Source organism: Manacus vitellinus, unplaced genomic scaffold (assembly GCF_001715985.3).
Source record: "Manacus vitellinus isolate BGI_N305 unplaced genomic scaffold, ASM171598v3 scaffold_33_pilon, whole genome shotgun sequence".
Lineage (NCBI taxonomy): Eukaryota > Metazoa > Chordata > Aves > Passeriformes > Pipridae > Manacus > Manacus vitellinus.
Genome location: NW_021940478.1, coordinates 5,284,619 through 5,302,408, shown reverse-complemented (window position 1 = coordinate 5,302,408; position 17,790 = coordinate 5,284,619). Strand labels below are relative to the sequence as shown.

At 42.1% G+C, this 17,790-nt stretch overlaps 1 protein-coding gene across 1 annotated transcript in view; it reads right to left on the bottom strand.

Annotated features, from left to right (window-relative positions):
- Positions 1-4,596: 4,596 nt before the first annotated feature.
- The window catches only part of CDH20 (cadherin 20), a 38,388-nt gene continuing 25,194 nt past the window's right edge, over positions 4,597-17,790 (bottom strand). Inside the window, exons 8-11 of the mRNA XM_008922448.2 lie at positions 16,856-16,977; positions 14,855-14,972; positions 7,605-7,856; positions 4,597-6,162 (exon numbers count right to left, since the gene is read on the bottom strand). Of these exons, the coding sequence (XP_008920696.2) occupies positions 5,663-6,162; positions 7,605-7,856; positions 14,855-14,972; positions 16,856-16,977 (992 nt within the window). The 3' untranslated portion in view covers positions 4,597-5,662. The remainder of the gene's footprint in view (positions 6,163-7,604; positions 7,857-14,854; positions 14,973-16,855; positions 16,978-17,790) is intronic.

The following is a 17,790-nucleotide window of genomic DNA, read 5'->3' as shown; positions in this document are numbered from 1 at the left end:
AGAAAAAAATATAGGAATCGTGGAACTGGTCTATAGGTACTGAGATGTGTTTGAAAATTCATATACCCCAAGAGTCCCATTCCTTAATGGTGAGCTTAATAATGAATGAGGTCTGAAAATGATATTCAGACAGTGTACTGTCTCCTACATCAGCTCTTAAAAAAATCACGTGAGTTTTTAAAGTAATTGTGAAATGACTCTCTTCTACTTCCTCCACAATATTACTCTAATATCTCTTGGGAAATGCAGTAGCAACATTGCACTGCTGCTTCTGGTCAGAGTCAATGGTGCAGGTGGCCTGATGTGCCGCCTCTGAGACCAACAGCAAAATATCTTGCATGTCGGTGAGGGGAAGGTCTTCAGAAGAATGATAGAAGAAAGCAAAACTGAAAACCTATCCCTAAAGTCTTGGTTTGGCAGTGAGACTCCCCAGCTTCTATTGTTTTCCTTGGATCACAGCTCTGACTCCACCTCAGTTTCACTGCTGTCCCTGCTAATTTTCCTCCGTCTGTTTAAACAGGATGGACTGATACAGATTATTACCGCATTACAGTCCAAATGAGAGGCAAATCACTGACCTTTATGCATGAGAATAAATCCCTTAGGTGATACAGCTGTTTTGCAGCAGTGACTGTCTTGGAATTCTCTGATGGCATATGCATTGCCCTAAGAGAGACAGGGCACAACTGAGTGAAAGACAGCTCCTCCTCTTCTGAATGTTGCAGATGTCAGCAGGCACAAATTAGGATGTCTTGAACAGACCCGCTCCCTGTTTACACATTGGAGAGAATGTGGAGAGAATGTGGAGAGAATACATCAAGGGCTATTTCTTGAGCAACAGGCTCCATCACATCCTCACACACAGGAGGAAGGAGAGCAACAACATTATTAACTTGCGACTGTATGGGTTTCCTCACATGCCATCCTCAGTTTTTACTGAACCTACCTTCTCTCTAAGATGGCATAAACCAAAGTGATGTAACCCAACATCACTTTAGTAATAAGACCCTGGCAGCACAAAGGCAAAAGCAACTGAATCTCCTCAATTTTGAATTTGTTCAGGTTAGAACTTTTCTGGAATCTGTAAGGCATCACTCTTTTACATGCCTCCTTTCTCTTAATCATGGCCAGGACAAGTAAGATGTGGTGCATATGCAGAACAGACCTCTGTGACCTATCTGTCTCTCCAGTTTGATTGTTCCTGGGAGATGTGCTGAGACAGCAGGCAATGAAGCAGGTTCTAGCTTGTGCTATGTGAAAGCTGCATCAAGAAAAACCCAGGGACAGACTAATAAATCATATTTCAAGGTGACCAAAATATAACTTCTGAGTCCCCCAAGGATTTGTGTCACAATTGGCTTTAATGAATGGTCTAAAAGGGAATTTTAGGCAGAAAATGTGATGGTAGCACTAAATGATTAAGAGCAATAAAAGCTGGAGAAGAAATGACAAAACAAGAGGGACCTAATAAAGCTGGATAAATGGGCAGTGCAGCAGCAAATGAAATGCAGTGTTGCAAGAAAATTTACCATAAAAAGAACAATGTTAACTCTTTTTGTGCATTCTTGAGTTCTGCATTTTACTTTGGAGGGATCTGGACTCTTGATAGACAGCTTAACCAGAGCCTAGGTGTGATGACCGATGAAGTATAAGAGATGACAGCTCATGCAATCTACCTAGACAAGACAGAGATAGGTGAAAACATCATGACAGAGAAAACATCAGAGACTTTAGTATTCACTATAGTAACTTGTATAACCAAATGTAGATCAGAGGGCTTGAGAATGTCATGCCTAGGGCCAGACTTTGAGCAGCAGAGATGAATTCCCAGAGGCCAGGCCATTAACTGAGAGAGAAGGAACTCCAGAGAGGCATAGCATCATACAGATGGCCAAGAGAGGGGAAATGAATCACTCTTTGTCTATCTATGTTAGTTAGCGTTTAGAGGGGTTGCTTAGCCCATATGCTCAGTTTTTAAGTGTCTGAAATTAGTAAAATGACTTGCACACACTGTTATTTTTTCCTCTGAACCACAGTCTCAGCCACAGCTGAGACTATGGGATTGTTCCTTTTGTTTTTTCCTGAGAACTGGCAACTATGGGAAAAAAATGTCATCAAAGGTACAAAATTAAATGAATAGTGGTAGAAGCTCTATGCGCTCAAACCAACTTTGGAGCATAGGTGGACTGGGGACATTGGTGAGTGCATGTGGGATCTTATCCTGGCCCTCTGACATTTCTGACCAGGGCAGTGGGTGGAGTGTGGGTCCCATGCATGACTGTGACTGTCACTTGGGGGTGTCTGGTGTTGTGGCAAAGCCCAGTCCCTCCACCATGGCAGGCTGAACTCCCTGGCTGTTTGTCATGAGCAGGTTTTATGTAGTGCTGCAAATGTTCATGCACATGGTCAGGCCTGCCCTTGAGGAGCCCCAGGGCAGGAGGCTGAGGACCTCTGTGACCAGCGTGCTTGTTTCACTGACAGCCTGTGGCACCATATATTTCATTTGGGTTTAGAGTCTTCTCTCCTCTTCTACTTTGGGCTTGCTGGGCCCTCATATGTCTGAAAATGGATCTTATCAGTAAAAGCAGAGGGTTCTTCAGTTTTGTTTGTTGGAGTGTGATAGATGCAAGTGCTGGTTGTTTGCATAGACATTTCTCAGACTGCAAAAACACTGTCACCTGTTCCATAAAACGGGGAAAAAAAAGCGCCAGTCTGCCAAGTGCCTGCTAAACACCAGCTGGTAAGTGTCACAACGTCAAGCTGTGCAGCTATTGACTGTGCTCACAAGTTAAGGCAAACCTGAGGACAATCAGACAGCCTAACGGTAACACGCAGCTTAGGAAGGTGGACTAAGAACCCACTCTTCCTGCAGGCTCCCCTGTGGTGTGAGTGCAAGCTCCCAGCAAAAGGGATGCTGGTCCTTCCACATCAGGTGATACGCAGCCCGGGAAGCTGGTCCCAGCTGCTGCATAGCCTGTCTTGCAGAGACCACTTCTGGGGGCTTCTGTGGAGTTGAAACAGATCGTGAAGCAGCTCGTCCTGGGAAATTCTCAGTAAATGCAGAAAGTTGAAGGCAATATGATGCTGGAATGTATTTTTATGCCACATCCTCTCACTCTGCTTACAATAGGAGAATTAGACCATCATGGTATCAGGATATGAAGAACTATCTGGAGGCATTTTTGTTACTGTAGACTATGACTAAAGGGAGAGACAGTAATGATCTGAAAATACCAAACCATAGCTCTACGGAGGAACAAAGTCATCTATGTGTATTGTAGGCTTGTATGGGATCAAGGGATAAATGCCTAGTACTTCCCAGGGAAGGCTTTCAGCACTGAGTGTATTGATACAGTGGAAGACTGCCTAGAGAGGTTACAGAGCCTTAACAGTTGGGGATTTTATGAATAAACGGTCATCTGCTTAAAATATATAAAAATGATATTTAATTCAGACAGGAAAGTAATGGCATAGATGTCCTTCTACCCTATGCTCTGTGATTTCTGTTGGTCGCAGGAGGCAAGAAAGCTCTTGAAGTCTCTCAACAGTGGTTTTGTGTCCTGTACACCATTTCCTTAGTCATGGTGGTTGCAGTTCTTTGTCTAGTGTTTTAAAATCAATATGATATATGAATTTGTGTGCTATGGTATGAGTAAAAGAATCATTACCAAATAATTTTCAGTGCTGCTTCTGCAATGGTGTAAAGCATGTTCAGGTGATAAGCAGAACCCATGGCATATTATGTTTGTGAAGGCACAGATTTTCATCTTGTCAGATGAGCGAACAAGAAATCACTAAAAGCTTTTCCTTGGTGGGTGCATGGTTCTCCAGGGATGCGTGACTTTGTAGAGTCTAGGGAAACAAGGAACCAGTCTTAAACTGGTACAGTCTACTATGAGACAAAGTAGAGACTGCAGTGTTTTGTGCACATCTGCAGCAGAAATTGTCTCTTTCCTGGGCAATTTGAGGTAGAGAGATTCCTTAGCTAGAAAGAAACCTGCAATTTCATTGCAGACTGTTCTGCTTTCAGAAGCCCTTTGCCACTTGCCATGAAATCTGTGTTAGTGTCATTTCCCTAGCTCTTCTTGTTTACACACACAAACAAAAACAAAAGATAAGATCCAGGCACAAAACTTTGATTTCAGAGTAAGAATGGTCATAAATGGCTATTTCATCTTACAGTCTTTCATGTCTCTGAATGCATGACACTGTGTCAAGGCTGTGTAACTGGTTTCCAAATTTATCAATGCCCCAGCCATAATGTTTCAAAAAAATCAGCCAAGATTTTCTTTTGGCTTCAGCATGATTGGAATAGAAAGCTAACTAGTCTGGTGGGCTGTACTTAGGCTGGTTCATTGCTAAGGGCAATGTCCAAGTGAACAATGATAAAAGAAGCAGACAATCTGCTTGATTCTGTAAACTGAAGACTAGTTTCCTTGACACGATGCTGATGAACCATTTTTTCTTGATGCTCAAGGCATGTAAAGCCACAAATAATCACTAACTGTGTGCAAAGTACTCAATAAATTGTCATCAGACTTTCCTTTCTGTTTAACTTTTATTAAAAGAGGTGCTAAGGTACTGTACTGTATGCAGTACATCATATTTATTACCAAAATTAACAAATATACAAAATTTTTACATGTAATTTTCTTACATCCATTTATTGGTCTATAATACTGCATTTGTTCAAGTAGGTTATCTACAGTATGTAAACATCCCTTGGATTGACCTCACACAGATTAGGAAAGCCCATCTAACCCATGTAGTTACCAAATATAGCTTTTTCTTATTTTAAAATTTATTTGGCTTTCATTGGTAAAATCTAATCTTCACATTTGGCACATGGAAGAGACATCTACAGTGCAAAAGAGGCAGATTTTCTGGTTTTGTTCTGAGCAGTTTAGCAGAGTCATGGTTTTAAAGAGCCAAGAATAAATTTACGCAAACTTGGTAGGACATGGATTAGTGTTAATGCCAACGACTCACAGATCAGCCATTAAATTAAAGCAGAAATTCAAAGCCTCTTCCCCAGCCCTCTCAGTCACGACGGAAAAAAGACCCAACCTCAGCCTTGTTTCTAAAGGATTAAAAAAGGACTCTGTTAGCAACAGAGAGAGGAGGTTTAGTTTACAAGGAGCCCTCTGAGACTGCAGTTTCAATTTTCTGCTTTGTGGAATTTTTTTTTCTCTTGTTAGCAAGCAATTTTTTTTCCTTTTTAATGGGGAAAATATAACCAATGGGAAACAACTTTTTTGTGGTGGCAATTTCTCAGTGAGTTGAAGATTAAAGTTGGAGTTTACAGATCTTTGAACCCAGATGTATAGAGCTTAGTAAGCTGCCATGTACAAGGGGGACAGAAAGGATGAGAGAGAGAGAGTAATGTCATTATATTCCAGGTGTGGAGCTCTCCGATTTTGCAGTAAAATCCAGGAAAAAAATTTCTTTCTTCTGGTTCTCATAGTTTCAAAAATGTGACTTAATTTAACTGAGTAAAGCTGATCCAGAGAGACCTTCATTTGCACCTTTCTTCCCGTTCTCATCCAAGCACCGTATTGCTATTTTTTTAGGAGGCCTTACCCATGTCCATGGAAGCATCTGATGAGAATGGACCGAACTGGACACCATTTCACGTGGAAAGCCTTCTGCCATTCCTTATCTGTTACCACAGAGCCCCGCTGCTGTCTGTGGCACCGTACATCTCAGCCAGCTTTTTGAAGCGCGGCCCCCAGTCCGTCAGATAGTCGTAGCTCTGGTCTGAGTCTGTCGTCACCGACTGTAAGGAGCTGAGTGACTCTGCCACTGAGCCACTCCCTTCAAACATGTATGTCTGGAGGGAGTCGAAGGGAGGTGCCCACAGGTCCATGTCGGCTTCATACAGCTTGGCAAGCACGTAGTTGTGGACGTTGTTGTCCATGACACATGCCTGAGGCACGTATCGGGAGAGGCTCTCTATTTCAGGGAGCATGTCCTGCCGGTTTTTCACCACCAGCTGAGCCTCCCGCGGATTCCACATGGCAGCAATATCAAAGGCCTCTGTGTCCTCCTCCCCGCCACCCTCGTCATCATACCTGACGATGTTCTCATGGATGTTCTCTTCCTCGTCAATGATGTATGGCTGTTTCCGCTGGCGCCGCATGGAGAGGATGAGGAGCACCAACACTGCAGGAGGCAAGCAAGACACGGGGCTGTCAGCAAGGAGGCAGATCTTGCCAGTGCTTCAGACTCTCTGTTGCCCTATTTTCCCCTTGGAAAGCCCAACCACCCCTTGGATTTAAAGAGCTATGATGTTTGCAAGTTGAGGAGTGTAGAAATCTCCCACCCCAGAGTCAAAATTAATAGCTTGAGGTCCTGCTAATTTGTTCCTTTTTGCACCTAAATTCTTAACTCTTGGTGACACTTAGGACGTGGATAAGTTTGCAATGCACTGTAGTGATACTTGAGCCACTTTTAAGCTAGCCATATCAGAGATCAGTAACAGTTTATCTGTAGTGGCACACAGTTCCAGAGATATTTTTTTCTGCTGTGTGGCTGGGTTTTTTGTAGCCTACTTTGGAGATGCCTCTTGGGCTGGCCACTGCATGTGACAGAGATGGATGGTGCTAAGGCACCACGGTGATATGTCTGCCTACACAGCAAAATGCAGACCTAGCCCCTTAGTCTGCTCCAAAGAATTTTTTGTTTATCTGCAAGCCTCCTGCAGTGCTGCAGTGCTGCTGCTCCTCATCCTCTCCGTGCTTCTTAACATGGGGAGAAGTGGATATACAGGCACCGGAGCCCTTTGCTATTGAAAATGTGCCATCACTTTGTGACTGTACTTCCAGAGCTAGAACTCAGCAAAGACTTTGAATACTAAAATTTTGAACTGAGGTATCTAGGGTCCTTTGAAGAGCCAGAATTGAGGTACTTTAGAAGAATTTTCTCTGTATCTTACTTCACTGCTCCTCAAACTGGGTCCCCTGAAATTTCAGAGAATGTGTGTTTTGAACTAATATCTCATGACTTGAGAGAATGAGAGAACTGAAGTTCTTTTGATACCAATAGCTAACAGGGGATATAGAAGGTCTGGGCAAGGAAAGGATGAATTTTAATTGTGGAGACAGAACTCAGGAAAGATGCTCAGACCCTTTATTGCAGCACAGCCACCATTTAAATGAAGTGTCTCAAGGAAAAAGGATGGAGGTGGGGACATCTCTTGAAAAAAGACAAGAAATGGAACTGGGCTTACCACTCCTGTTTCCTTTGGGACCATATAATCAGAAACTGCTGAGGATGAGAAAGTAACCTGTCCCCAGCCACAGCTGCCAGTACTTCCTCCTGTCATACCACTTGCAGGAAAGCATGGGCATGCCAGACACCCTAGCACTTTGGGCATCTGGAAGAAATATTTGCAGGCCATAGTTTTCCCCCATTCTTACAGCCCAAAGTCTGAAGCCATATGCAGCTGGTCCTTGATTTGGCCCTTTAGGTATGTGTGTGTCTACATAAACACACATACATAGATGTGTGTGTGTGTATCTGTGTCCTACACCCTCAGTAGGTCAGTGACACCCTGGGCAGAGCTGAAAAGTTTGTCCCCCAGCAAGAAGAAACCAAGGCTTTACCTAACAGGACAAAGATGCAGGCAAGGATGGCGATGAGTGCCCCTCTGCTCAGGCTGACAGGGAGGACATAGGCTTCTGCATTGCAGGACATCACCATGCCCTCATCATCGCAGCTGCACACGTGCACGGTCAGCGTGCATGTGCTGCTCAGCACAGGGCGGCCGTTGTCACTGATCAGGATGGGCAGGTAAAAGGTGTTTTGCTCGTGTTGTCTGAAGCCAGAGCGCCTTGTCAAAATCCATGCTGTATTGTCTGAGGGCAGAAAACAGAGACAATAGATGATATGCAGAGCAAATACATTCAGCAGAGAATAAAGATTAAAAAAATCAGCCCCAGTCCCACACCCATTTTTTCTTGTCTCTTCAGATTTAGCTAAAAGAGCTTTCAGAAGGCAAGACAGAAATGAACAGTTGAAGGCAACTTGTCCCTGTTTGTTCATGCTCAGCAGCTTTTCTAGGCCTCACACTTGGATGCTGCCACCATTTTGGAGATGCTGGCATATAACCCTTGTGGACATGTTACGGTACCCTTTATGTTTTTTGATACATGATATGGTTATCTGCTTGAGGCAACAAGGAGACAAAGGAAAAAAAACCCAGCTTGCTATCCTAAAGCAGCAGTGAGTTGAAAATTTGCAACTAAACATTTTTTCAGTCAAATACATGCAATTTCATTAGTACTTCTGACATTGAAAAAAGTCAGACTGCTTTGTGTCATCATTGTCAGAATTATTCTGCCTTGATTTGACTATTCTGCTTCATTTAGTGTAACTGCCTGTTTTTTATCAGAACTTAAATCAAAAGGAATCAAAATGATGCTGCTGAAAAAAATAGTAATAGAGTGACCTAACAGCCAGTTGCTGTTGGTCATTTAATGGGAAATTCCTAACTCTGGGGCTTTTTCCTCCATATTCAACATACTTTATAAAATGTCAAAATTTCCCAGTGGCATTTGAGTGTCTACCTCCTTCCCCAAATTCTTCAGACTGCGGACCAAGTTTCCTAATCAGAAAGCAAGTGGATTCAGGAAGTTGCTCTCAATTCTCAGCTCATGAATACCAAGCCAAAATCTTTGGAGATGAGTGTTGATATTGTCAGTGCTGACTTTCAAGATTTTTGACCTCAGAGACTTCTGGAAAGCCCAAGACTGAATGTCTCCAATGTGATCTGGCTCACCAGGGAGTCTAAAGGAACCTGCACGAAAATTGTCCTTTCTTACAAACATGTCTGCACATCTTGGGCCAGCAAAGATGAATGAGGAACACAGGTACTTTTCCTATTTGGCAGACCTGCAAGCCCTGACCCTGTGCAGTGATGTGTGGCATTTTTGGGAGATGACCTTCATGAAGTTTCTTTTACTACTTAGTTTTGTTTCCTGTTTCATTGGTTCATAAGAGGTCACAGAGTCTGGCCATCTGCATCTCCAGGTTCTTACCAATGTACATTTTTTATGCTTGAAATGCAGGATGTTGATCAGCTGTTCCCAGATGGATTAGCACAATGGGACGGCTGCTTGGAAATGGCAAGAAACCTGATGATGAGTAGACTGCAAAAAACCCTAAAATATCAACGTGGGAGTGTTCCATTTCCTTATTATTTCTCTGTCCATTCACTGCTAAAATTTAAATCTTGGGTGATTTTTTTTTCAGAGCAGAAACTCAGGTTACATGCAGATAAATTCAGCTATATTATCTACATTTGCCTGAACACTAGAAATAATTGACTTTTAGGAGTGAAATCAGGAGTGCTATATACAGCCAACTAAGGAATATATGCAAACTCAAACTAGACTTGCTAGACTTGTCTGCTAGACTTAAATTATGCTTCAATTGTGCTGAAAATCTTATGGCGTCAGATAGTGCTGGCACATATAAGCATGGAGATGTTGGGTTCCACAGTTTGCGATATTAGATTGAATTTGTGACATATTTTTAAGAGGAATCTCAAGGTCTTTTTTGCTTACACATCAATGACATTTCAAGCTTTTACCCTGAAAGTGTAAAATTCTGAAGTGTGCTTGCATGTCTGTATGAGAATATATAGTGATCTGTAGTGTCTCATTAAATCACACAATCCCAAGAGCTGGAACTTTGAGGAAAGACCACCAGGTGCAAGAAGAAATCCCAAAGTTGCTTAAAACTGATTATGTGTTACTGTTTACTGATTTCACCTTCAATATGCCATGTAGCTCTGAGTATGTGCAGTGGGTATGGACAGACATCAATAGGTCTCTCCGTCTCAGTAACAAGCGATAGGACAAGAGGAAATGGCCTCAAGTTCACCAGTGGAGGTTTAGGTTGGGTAATAGGAAAAATTTCTTTGCTGAATAGGTGGTCAGGCATTGGAAAAGGCTGCCCATGGAAGTGGTCGAGACATCATCCCTAGAGATATTTAAAAGACGTGTAGACGGGGCACTTAGGGCACTTTAGTGTTAGATTTGGCAGTGTCAGGTTTAACAGTTGGACTCAATGATCTTGGAGGTCTTTTCCAACATAAATGATCTTATGATTCAGGAATGTGTCCCAAAACCCAGAAGAAAGCAGTACCCTGTGCCTCCCATGGTTTCTGGGCAAAGGGTGTGCTGTGGACAGGAGCCCTTGCCTCCTGCAAGCATTTCCCTCTTCTCTCCTGGGGCACACACAAGTGCTTTCTCTCCCTCAGGCTGTTCATGTGCCCTTTAGTATGTGCTCCCCAGCTATTAATACCACATTTTTCCATCACTGGGCCAGTTTTAGCATGAGAAAAAGCAATTCAAAGGGCAGAAAATGACAAGCTGCCTGCATTTATGCAATGTCAATGGAAATATCTGAGTCATCTTAACTGTAGCAATTTGGTTGCTTTTCTCTTTCCTGGGTGAAAGACTCACTCCCTTTAAATTCACTTACAATGGAACTCACAAATTCTATTAGGTGACAGCAAATCTTCATTTTATGTGAAACTGTTCTTTGTGAGGGAAAAAGACTTCATTATTCTGAGCTGGTCATACTTTGCCTGTAAAAGAAGTCACAGGCAGTGAACTTGACTGAAGCTGTGCAAAATCATCTAGTGGGAGATCTCAAGTGTTTTTAATTTTTTTTTTTCAGGCCAAAACCAAGTTTCTACAATCTAACTTTAAAAGATATATATCTATATATACCTTCTGCTGTGATGTGCGACCATTTCACCCAGGTCTTAAACGTTCTTGGTGATAAAAATCTCTTTATGACTCTCAGCATTACATTTTGGGTCTTCTGTTTTGTTTTGCTTTGTACTAGGCAGGTATCCAAATAACCCCTAAAGAACTGTTCTACCTGTTACTCTGCAACTGAAATATATTGGTGCCAAAACCTGTTGTGTGACTCATCAAAAGCCCATGTGATTTGACATGCTAGTGCGGTGCGAAGGACATGTTGGAATGTGATGCAGCATGGCAGAAACTGGAATGCACAATTTTATTCCAAATTTGATATCTGCTAAGCCCCAGCCATCAAGAGAAGAAGGCTCATGAGCACATGAAAGCCCCATAATATTAAAAAAAAAATAAAAGCAGGCATGACAAGAATGAACAATATTTTTCATCACAGCTTCCAACACAGAACCTTTGGCTCACGGGGCTGGATGGTAGGACTTAGCTACGACACTGAACAGAGATGTTGAAGATTGCAGCATGGCAGGTCCCACATTTGTATGATCAGGAGGTGAAAACTGAACTTCCTACGGGCATGCAGGCTGGTGTCTTCATGTGGTTGTGAGAACACACGATGGAGCACCATCTTCCTGCAGTTTTCTGCCCCACTGGAAGTGATGTACCTCCCTGGAGAGGTCAGGGGAATCAAGCAATGTGTAGGTCCAAACCTCAAGATCAGAGCTAACCACGACTCTTCTCACTGGAAAGGCTTGGTTTCATTCTGTATGTGTCTGCAGGAGAATTGGGGATGATTAGCCCAAAAATTCCAGTAGTCTTTAAAAACTGATTGTAATGATTATGAAGAGCTAGGAATAATATAAAGAAATATTTCACCAGGAGTGAGAGAAAGAGCACAAGGAAGCAGACATTATGGACACCACTGGCTTCAGGAAAGAGTCACACTTTTGGTCTAGTATTTTCAGCTCAGTGTTTTTGCACTCTGCCAAAGTGGGAGGTAGACCACAGTTTTTGGGAAGGAAGAAATAGCTTAACATTCTCCTTGGACAAATTTAATTGCAATGCAGAGGACTGCCAGAGGCTCCTAATGACCAGCCTGGTGGTGGTATGACACCAATGTTGATCCTGCACCCACTTAAAATGTCTTCAACAGTTCCTGGTTCCAAAATGTGGAGGGCAGTGGTTAAGGTTCAACAAAAAATCAGTTCAGAGTTTAATCTGGAAATGCAGTAAGCTTATTTGTTGTTCATCCCATTCTTACAGCAAGCCTCTTTTTCTGACTTTTTCCCAACACAGTCTCAGCTGGACTTAGAAGTGGGGGAAGATGGCTTGCCAGTGCCCTACAGCAGAAACTGGAGATGGGAGACTCCAGCTCAATTCCTTGCTTCATCCTATATATCCTATATGGCCTTGGGGAGCCACTTGTGCCTAGATCATTGCAGCTACTTAACATGTGTATCTCTCACTGATTTTGCTGAACTCAAAGGGAACCAGGCATGTAAGTAGCTTAATTTCTCCTTGCCCCAGATCCCCGTCTATAAAGGAGAACAATAGGATTTCTCTGTCTGCTGAGGATATGCAGAGAATGAATAGACTGAAAAAGTTCTCAGAGACTAAAATTACGAGGGCCAAAGAAATACTTAAAACAGTTCATCAGAATGCAAACTGTGATCTATGTGCTGCTCAGTAAAAATCAAGGTTTTAATTGTTGCCAAGAAGGCTACATGTCTTGCAGTTTCTCTTACTGCTCTATTGGACAACCAAGTAATCAGCACAATTGCTAATTTTAACAGTGCCTTCCCACAGCCTGGGAAGTGTTTCTGTCTCGTTTTATGTGCATAGGCTGTGAGTAGCAAAGTGGGTTTTGTTACTTATCTTGTCACCTTGTGACATACAGTATAGCTTCCCCCTTTGTGCCTAAGTTATACGATTTATATAGTTCTTAGTGGCCACTAGATGAAAATATAAGCATAAATTACTGTTACTAAAATGACTACTGCACACCAAATTGCTGAGGGAGTAAATTAATCCTTAATCATAGAATCATAGAATCATGGAATCATAGAATATGTTGAGTTGGAAGGGACTCATCAGGATCACTGAGTTCAACTCCTGGCCCTGTGCTGGACACCGCAATAGTTACACCATGTGCCTGAGAGCATTGTCAAAACACTTCTTGAACTCAGACAGGCTTGATGCTGTGACCACTTCCCTGGGGAGCCTGTTCCAGTGCTTAGCCACCCTCTGGGTGAAAAACTTTTTCCTGGTATCCAGCCTAGACCTCTCTTGACTCGGCTTCATGCTGTTTCCTCAAGTCCTGCCACTGGTCATGAGAGTGCACTACTTCCCCTCATGAGGATGTTGAACACCCCAATGAGATCTCCCCTCAGTCTCCTCTTCTCCAGGCTGAACCAAGTGACCTCAGCTGCTCCTCATACAGCTTCCCCTCCAGACCCTTCACCACCCTCCTTTGGATATTCTATAATAGCTTCATGTCTTTTTTTATATTGTGGTGCCCAAAATGTGGATATTTCAAATAGTCAGTGGTTTGATACTTAACATTTTTATTTCAAATAAATAACCAATAGTACCTGAAGCTTCTTGTGATATATATGTATATATCTATATATATCTCTATATCTGGAAAACTGGTATCTTATAGAGAGTGGGAGGCACAGCCAGGCAGTCATTGCTGTCACTATAAATTATTGCAAGTATGGCCTTGGACAGAAAATGTGCATCTGACACTGGGAATTTTGTGAGTTTCTTTTTTTAGAAAAATGCCTTGAGGATGAAATGAGCCTGGTTTGCCAAATGCTTTAGCCATAGTTGTGTTATATTTGTTCAGTTATTTTGGCAATATATTCAAAAATAAAAAGGAATGAGACAAGGGGAGAACGAATGGGATAAAAATGCAAGAAATTTTGTGAGGAGGGTTCAGGGAGACTATAGAAAAAAATGCTTTTGGGATGAAAAAGCACTAGCATACTGTGGAGGAGGGTCAGGATTCTGCTAGCAGTGTGTTTTAAGACACATTTGGTTAATGGAGGCATAGGCTTCTTTCTGAGCCTCTACGTTTTCTTTCATATGCCTGGAGAGGCCTAGATAGGGGCTTATGAAAGTAAATGTGACAAGTAGGCATGTGTTGGAGCAAGGGCAGGCTTGGAGGCTGGCCATGTATGCTGCAGGTGGCCAGTCTTTCTCCCCATTTATTCTGGAATTGCTTGTTGATTTGTTGTGCTTTACACACTAAACTCCTGCTGAAATCCAGCCCCTCAGTACTAACTTGCAGAGGTCTGTACCAGGTCACTCAAGGTTGTCCCTCCTTCCTAATGAAGGCTGGTGTGCACCTGACCTCAGTATCGTCGTCTGCCCATGGAGGTCCTCTTCCAACAGGAGTCATGCGAAGGCCTGCTACGGCAGGGCTTTCCTGCAGGCTCCAAAATCTTCCCCAAAGAGGCAGATTCCACTGACTAAGATGCTCAAATTCCAGTGCTTTGCCATGAGTCTTCTCAGTGGTGTTTCCATTTCTACTTAGGTCATCTTACACAGACCTTTAGCTGTACACCAAGTTACCCCCCCTAAGGCTCTGCAAGTCCTCCCTACTTCCCTCTCTCCTTAGGGAAATATGGATGTGCAAGGAGGAAGAAAAAAAGTGCTTGGGGGTAAAGAATGGAACAGTACAAGAACTTTCCCTTTTTCTGTGCCTGGGAGAAAACATGAAGAGTACAAAAAAAGAGCAATGTAATTCCCTTCAGATTCATCTCCTCGTTCCAGTTACTATCCTACCTTTAAGCATCTCCTTTTGAACGAATGAAATTTCCACTCCGATAATCCAAGATGCCTGCAGCCTGACCAAAAGACCTGAATTTGCACAAAACACTGGCACATTTCCTCAAAGAAGGAAAAGTGGCCTGTTGCCAGAGAATATTTATAGAGAAGAAAATATCATATAACCTTCAAGTGTATTAAATAACATGTCATTTTATTACTGCCTTTAAGGAGCAGGTGTCACTTGGTATTATTTGAAATGGCAGTCTTATCACACACTGTAAGTCACAGCTTCTCAAGTCCAACTCACGCACTAGAAATTAGAGTAGCTAACCGTCTGTGTCCACTCTGATTACCTTGATTGTCCCTTAGAGTAAAGTTAGGATTGTTGGCTGCCTCTGGAGCCAGGCTGTAGTAGAAGTGCTGACCCTCCTGTGGGTCATCCCTGTCGATGGCGCTCACTGTCTGGATCAGCTACAGCATATAATAAAAAAATAGAAACAGGTGATAAACAAAATATTCATAATATGAATGAATAAAGAGATAACATATTTTATATGTATAAATATAAGCAACTGGAGCATTTGAATAAAATTATCTTCCAGAAGTACAGTAGATAAATCACGAAGAAACTCAAAACCTTGCAGGCTTCATCTCTTTTGCTGTGGTCATGCAATCTAGTCATGCACATCCCTTTTAAACAAAGGAGGAGATATTCAATTTGCTTCAAATAACAGACAGTTTTCTCTCATGCATCCCTATCTTCTGTTGCACATTTCTTTTTGTCTTTTGAGGGCCCAGGGTTCTCAGAAGATTCATTGTGCATTAGAGAGCTTGTAAGAAAGCTCATACTTATTTTCATCTTCATTTTGCAGGTAGAAAAGGATGTCAGGTTGATTATTTTACCACTCTTTTAATTTTAAATCAATAAAATTCTCCCCACAATGTCAGTAAAAAAGAAAGAAAAGCCAACCATGCAGACATTCTGCATATGCAATAAGTAAAACCAAACTACAAAAAGTAAGACAATGCTTAATCCAGAAAACAATTTGTCACCTCACCTATAAAGGCTTTGTAAAGTGGGTCTAACAGCTTGAAGCACAATGAGCTCTGCCTGAATAAACATTCTGACATCTTTTTAGATAAGGAATAAATCTTCACCTGGATTTTTTTACTTGAAAGTTATTTTGGGATTCGAAGGCAAATGACAGACCCATAAATTCTTATTCACCACCTTAAAACTGATTTTGGAACTTTTTAAAATGTGGCATAGAATTTGGCTTTCTTTGCAGAAGGAAGTTGTCCAAATTACTGTGCATAGCAATAAGCTCAGAAAGTTTATTATTTAGGACACTCACCCTTCAAAACCAGGAAAAAAGTCTAGTCAATGATTTCCATTCCCTATATTATTAAGACCTTCTGTAAATTAGTGAGATGAAAGTATCCTGTATATGATAGTTGTGATGACAGTTGTTTCAGCAGTGAGTAGCTATTTCATTCCGCTTCACACAGCTGGGAGAAGCTTCAGCAAACCGTCACAAATCATGAGAGTTGTGTCTATGTGTTTATACTATACTAGTCAGCTTTGCATTAGGAGGCACCAGTCACCACTGCGGACCCTGGGTGGTGAAGCAAGAGGTCACCTCCCCGGAAACGATCAACAGTAGAGCTTGCACCAGGTCCATGAGGGTGAGCTCATGTCCGTCTGTGACACCAGTGACCTTGTTCAAGGGCTTTGATGGAGTTTTGGAAGGGAGAGGAGTAAAGAGGCTTTGCCACTTGCTTGAAGGTGCTGGTTTACAGTGTGTGAAATGGGAAGTCTTGTGTTGTTTTAACTCTCTGTCATCTCCAGTTCACAGCAAAACATATTCTGTTTAGCACCCTTTTGAAGCTGATGTTATGTCCAGCTCCCGTAAGATCATGTGTGCTTAAGGCTCTTATAACACTTAACAGTAAGACTTGTCTGTCACGTGTGGTCTGGGCTGACTCTGTGGCACTTCTCATAACAGTTCTCTCTTTGATGCTGCTACAGGACAAACCAGGTGTTTGCCTGCTGGAAGGCCTATCCAGCAGCAGGCTTCATACATGCATCCATGAAATGTATTGCACAGTGAGCCTAGAAACTACTGTAGGAGAAAAAAAGAGGTGCAGGAGAGAAAAAAGAGGTGCTATATATGATGGTAATCCCAGTGCAATATGCTTGCCTTTGGAATGAAGCACAGTCAGCTGCCGCTGAGAGTTCAGATGAAATGGGTGGGTAGCTGAGCCTTTTTTCCAACACTCACCCTTTCTGGCATGCTGTCTCCATGTAGAACAACATCCCCTTCCCAGCCCCTGGTGTTACAAGCATTTCTCACCTGGCCTGCTTTGGCATTTTCACAAACAAAAGCTTCATAAAATCTTGCAAACTCTGGTGCGTTATCATTCACATCCAGGACTTTCACTGTCACAGAGACGCTGCCCACCTGCGAGGGGTTATCTGGAAGGAGGAGGTATGATATAAAGAAAGGCAATATATGGAAAGGGGAAATGGCTGCTTCTCACTGCTCAAAAGGTAAAGCAGCTTTTTTCCTACTAGCTTGCATTAAATGACATTTTCCCATTGGGAACTGTGGTAACTTGAGGATTGTGTGACTCAGAGTGAAGTTGCAAATGCTGCTCTCAGTCTACCCTGGCTTCTCATTTAATCCCATCTTTTACAAACAAATTCTGTAAAAGACTCCAACCTGGTTCAGTCCTATGGAACTATTTCTATAACAAAAGTTTTAGACAATGTCCCTTAACTTTTTTCACTGGCCTTTGACTGTGCAATACTATTCATTGAGCCTCTGTACTAGTGGCACAAATTAGGAAGGGACTCTTTTTAAGAACAGACTTGTTATTTAGAGTTTGTTAAAAATGGCAATTCTCCAGTTCAGACATGCTTTTGCTCAGAATTTATCTTCCTTGAACTCAAAAACAGTGTCAAGTCTTTGATACTTTGTACAGAGGAGTTTAAAAAGTAATAACACATGAAATTGTACAGAAAAGCTTTCAGTGAAGCTTAAAATCGCAATGAAAATTTTACATTCTGCATGACATCATTTGTGATGTTTCTGTCCCACTGGTTCATTAGCTTTCTTTGCCAGTAAATCAATACATCATTTCACATATCTTCACAAATTCCAAACTAGGTGGCCACAGAATAATTTGTTTTTCTTACTCTGTTTTTCCGCCCCAAATCATCTTCCACTCCCCCTTATTTAATGATAAAATTAAACTCTAACCAGAAAGAAAAAAAAAAGAAGAGGTC